General features: G+C 30.4%; 1 protein-coding gene across 1 annotated transcript; it reads right to left on the bottom strand.

The window, feature by feature from the left end:
- Positions 1 to 379: 379 nt before the first annotated feature.
- On the bottom strand, positions 380 to 3,773 carry LOC132068350 (uncharacterized). The gene is made up of 4 exons (XM_059461925.1): positions 3,128 to 3,773; positions 2,358 to 2,635; positions 1,154 to 1,310; positions 380 to 450 (listed from the first exon to the last, which is right to left on the bottom strand). Exons 1-3 carry the CDS (start codon positions 3,402 to 3,404, stop codon positions 1,209 to 1,211), a joined length of 657 nt encoding a protein of 218 aa, XP_059317908.1. The 5' UTR covers positions 3,405 to 3,773; the 3' UTR covers positions 380 to 450; positions 1,154 to 1,208.
- Positions 3,774 to 5,427: the final 1,654 nt, after the last annotated feature.

The raw sequence follows: 5,427 nt of genomic DNA, 5'->3' as shown, positions 1-5,427 counted from the left end.
GCTCTACTCATCTTCATCTGTATTTTAATTAAAAAAAAAAAGAAAAAAAGATCAGAGCTTTTTAAGATAAGTTAGGTCGATAAAAGATATCTATCCATTTTAGCCATGTGCCTACTGTTAAAAAAAAAAAAAGATGGAAGTTCAAGACGTCTGATACATAAATAAAAATTAAAAAATAAAATGCTAGATGCTAATCTGTGAAACACAATTGGCATTAAAATAGAACAAAATATCTGTACAAGTTGCGTAAGCGGAGCAATGGGTGCTGAATCATAATGCTCTTGTCCTGTATCACTATCTGCTGATACAGAACACACCACATTTGCACATATACATAATCTTGAGTAATATATTGTATTTTTTTATATATATATATATATATATATATATATATATATATAGACTATTTCTCTTGACCAATCAGGCTTCAGATATCTCCTTTGGATATACCTGCAAAAGCAGAACAGTTGTAAAAGAGTCGGTCAGTTATGTACTATGACTGGAAAGTTTAAAAGAAAAAACTAATTCATAAAAGAGTAAATGAAAAAAATAAAGCAATAATCTGAGTATGAATCTGGTGGCAGCACATGGCCTATGGTACAAAAAAAGATTGTTCGGTAAATTTTGTAAGTTGGTCAAACTAATCCATAAGTAGTTTTGGCTTATTTAAGTGTTTGGTAAACATAAAAATCAGTCCAAAGCATAAGTTGGTCACTCCTGACTTATGATTTTAGTTTGACCAAACCTTTTTACGATATTATCCCTAATATCTTTTGTAATATCCTAAATACTCTTCTTAAAACATACTACTTTTAATTATATCTCAATTTTATTACTGTCATTCGTCCTTGTATGTAAAAAAACCTTTATATTTTCTAAATAGTTTCTAGCGACATTTCGATCATTTCAAAAGAAAAAATGCTTATCTGCATCTTTTTACCAACTAATTGCTTATTATCAGTTTCAACACTTCTATCCAACTACGTAACAAATTCTTTACAAAATTAGTTTCAGACCCTAAAAGTGCTTTTCCAGCACTTGATGCTTATCGCCTACTTTTAATCGGTTAACCTAATCAGGCTTAAAAACGTAGTGCACAGTGGATCAAATAGAATATTTTCAAAATTAAGAAGATGATATGGCAATTAATTACCTGAAACCTGCCCTGTGGAAACTGGATTTGGTCGAAAGAAACCAGAAGAACAATTTCATGTGCATATGGACTCTGTAGATTTGAGTTTAACTTCACTCTTTCTGCTGGGAGTAACTTTAAGATATCTATAAAATGATCCGGTCTTGAATGCTGAGACCTGCATTCATGTAATAATATGATAATTAAAACACAGAAAAATAGAATAAGAAGGCCTAATAAATGAGAGACATGTGTTTTCATTAGCTACATGTGTTTTCATTAGCCCTTAAACATGATTAATAAATCTGTTTATTTAATTCAATTTATCAATTAAGGATAGTAAATCAATATCTAAGTAAAGTATTTCTTCAAACCAAATGTGAACAAATCAAAAGGCACATGGAAGTTGCAATTGGCAAGTGGACAAAAACCACATATTGCTGACTCTTTACAGGTTCCAACAAGTCACAGGCGGAGCCAAGGGCGTAAAGGGGTTTATCCAAATCCCTTTTGCCGGAAAATTATATATATACAAGGTCAAGATTATTTTTATTTACATACAACAGATGTTAAATTTCCTTAGCTTCTTTATATTTTGAATCTCCTTAATGAAACTGCACCACTATCTCAAGCCTCTCGAAATACAAAGATCAGAATCCTATCACAATTCTATTTTGGAATATAACTATTCAAATTTCGCATGAAACAGTATACAAGGCAGATGCTTTAAGTCGGATCTAATTTATATACACTGACAATGTAAAAAGTGTTAACACTTCCAGAGTTCCTGTGTAACTTAACCCGTTGTAGCATGTAATTCTTTTGTTTTTCCTAGATTAATAATTCCAGTTATTATAAACAGTTGCTTGTTATCTTTCAGTTAAAGTGTGATTTTTTTTTTTTTTTTTTTTTGAAACTGGTAAATTTGAAGTTAAAGTGTGATTTTGTAGCATGTCAAGTTGGAACAAGTGTTGTCTTTCTTTCTCAGCACATGGACCCAACCAACTTGTAATTCCATACCCATATTCCTTCTAAATATAATCTTCCTTAGTCCCTACTTTTCAAATTGGTTGTACTATTTCTAGTAAAATAAATCAAGTTGGTGATTCTTTTTAAAAAAACCTTGCTGAACTGGCCATGTGAGTCTTCACTCTTGACATGTACCAAAATTTGAAAATTTGCTAAGAACAAGCAGAAAATAAAGGGATATGATAGATTGACTTACAGCTTCAATATCAATTTTGTAAACAAGAAGCTTTCTTCTTTCCCTGCAGCTAATTCGATACGCCACAACTACATGTGCAACGGCTAGCGCTAACGAGCATACGAATAACGCCATCTCCATAGCTCGAACGTATCCTCCTCGATCCAAACTCGAACTGTGTGCAAACACATATGAAGCCTTCAAAGATACAAACACCAAAGATGACACTGAACAAATTGTGGCAATTCCCAAATATGGTCCTCTTGATAGCCTTGGTCCATCACATAAGCTATAAACACCTATATCCAAAATCACAAAAATTCAATCTTTTCAGTATTCAACATACCAATTGATCATAACATGTTCGACAAAAATGTCTGAACCAATTTTACACACTATAAGTAAAACTACAAAATTACTTTTTTGACACGCTAAATGAACTATGTTTGAATTTTCTCAAAAAATACAAAGAGTTAATGATAAAAAAATACACCTGAACTATCACTTTTTCGTGATTCCTACCGGAACTATCACCATATATGTATTAAAACACACCTAATTGAGTAATCAGGTAGGGAAAGGGAGCAATTGATAGCTGGCCTAATCAGCTTCGAGGTATATTTTAATACATAAATGGTGATAGTTCAAGTAGGAAAAGGGAACAATTGATAATTAGAGTGTGAAAACTCGCGAAAAAGTGATAATTCAGGTTTTTTTTTTTTTTTTTTTACCATTATCTCAAATACAAACGATCGAAATATCAAATGTTGAATTAAAAGGTATATACTTACATAAAATGATGACGGACCTAATGATGGAGATGAGAGGAATATCAATGAGTGAATACCGAAAATCATAATTACTCAGATGAGAAGTAAAAGTTTGAACAGATAGATAAGATGGTGAAATAGAAGCAGATAATAATAGTGAAGGAAGAAGTGTATCTGCAATAACAAGAAGAATTGGGGCAGAAAAAAGTAAAAGTGAAATCAACATAGAAATCAAGAAAAAAATAGTTTTGACCCATCTCAAAACTCTGGTTTTTTTATCTTCTTTCAAAAACCCCATTTCTATTTTTCTTCTATAAATGGAGAAATTGATTTTTGTTAAGTTTTTGGTGCTGAGAAATGGTGGAAAAAGGGTTTAAAAGAGGAGAATTTGTGGATTACAGAAAAAGTGTTTGATGAATTGCCTGAGAGAAAAATTGGGTAAAGTGACTTGAAATTTACACGCACAAGGTTCTTTTTGAAAAACCCATCTCTGTTTTTCTTCTATAAATGGAGATTATGATTTTTGGTGAAGAAAAATGGTGGGAAAAGGGCTTAAAAGAAGAGAATTTGTGGATTGAAGGCTAAGTGTTTGATGATTTGACTGAGAGAATAATTAAGGAAGATGATTTGAAATTTTCAAAGGTATCCGTCAAATATAGGAAGCTGCACTAAAGTTCTTATTGTGTCATTATTGTCTGCGCCAAAAAAAAAAAAAAAAAAAAAAAAAAATTGGGTTTCTTATGTGGACTAACGGCAATTACCGAATTAACTTTCTTACCAATAATCAACTGCTTCAATAATTAAGTGCCTATTTTTTCCGTCTCAGTGTGAAGAATAATTGTATTTACTCAAACCTCAATAGACAGTCAAACATCTAATGATGTCGTTTGTCGCTAATTTTTTTGTTGCTATGGTGAAATGTTAAAAAGTTCGGTTAAAAAGAAAATTTGATTTTTATAGTGAAATTTTGTTATAGGAGATGATTGTTTAGAGAGGTCTAATTGTATCTTTGAATGTTCTCTACATAAAAGATAGGTAGTAGCATTCTTATATATAATAATGCAAAATCTAGTTTGACTAGAAAATGGAAAACCTATTTCAATATTATTTTGGCTATAGATCATATTTAGATATATATCAAATAACTTAGAATACCAAATCTTAACTAATTTAGATTTCCTACTTCAACTTGAATTAACACTTTTAAATTTTGTGACCTTATTTACATGTTATACCCAAAATACCATTTCAATCCGTAAGGTTAAAATGAAAGTATTGGAATTAAAATTTATTACGTGTAAAAAGATGTTTAGTTTAAAACAGTCTAAAAATAAAGTAAGACCTAAATATAAACAGCAAGAGATAATATTTGGAGATACAGTAAAATGAAAAGAATATCACATGAATAGATATTATGAATTTTTAATTCGCACATTTTTAAATACTCATAATAGTCAATGTTGGTGGTGGCGTAATGCTCAAAGTTCGTGTTCTTTTTTATTTTATTTTTCTTAATTCATAAGATCAGTTGAAATGGAGATATGGAAACTTCTACCACAGGTTTTATCAAATGAATTTAGAATACAAAATTGGAGAAAAAAAGAATCACAGCATGTTGAATCGCGTATATCACAAAATTTAAATAAATATTCTGACATTTTTCATATATCTAAGTTTCTTGGAAATAGTATATGTGCAAATCGCTTTACCAAGTTGACTTTCATCTTAAACGTGTGATTTTTGCATATTTACTTTTAAAAAGTCTAAACAAAAATTGCTTCAATTCTCTCTAGAAACCTCTCGTTCTGACCTTGGGAAAAAATCAATATACAAAAGATCATAATTTCGACCGTAGCATCACAAGTTTGAATCCCATTCAAATTCTTTCTTTCCTTTAGTAACCCTACAATAAAGTTCATTATTCGCTATTTATTTAATTTCCTCATAACTAATACTTACCTTCAGAATATTAGGTCTAATTACCTACCCTTCGTGAATCTTGAATTATTTGAAGAGAAATCATTTAAGTAAGGAAATCAGTTGCTCTTGTACCTATCAAAAGAGATAATCCCCATTCTATGATGTTGCTTGTTCAAAATTTCAATATTTGTATAGATGCTAGAACCTCCAATAGTAGATATTCGCTGGTGATCACCAATTATAACTTTTTTTTTAGGGTCAAAATTAAATTGAAAGCTTCTTGACTAAGATATAAAGTCATAATTATGTCAATAAGATCTTAACCGCTAATTTGTTTATTTGTGACAAAAAGGTCTTCAACTCAAATTTTAACTTTATACTATACGTAGCTATTTTGGTAT

The sequence above is a fragment of the Lycium ferocissimum genome, chromosome 8 (genome assembly GCF_029784015.1).
Source record: "Lycium ferocissimum isolate CSIRO_LF1 chromosome 8, AGI_CSIRO_Lferr_CH_V1, whole genome shotgun sequence".
Taxonomy (NCBI): Eukaryota; Viridiplantae; Streptophyta; class Magnoliopsida; order Solanales; family Solanaceae; genus Lycium; species Lycium ferocissimum.
This window is presented reverse-complemented; position numbering and strand designations above follow the sequence as displayed.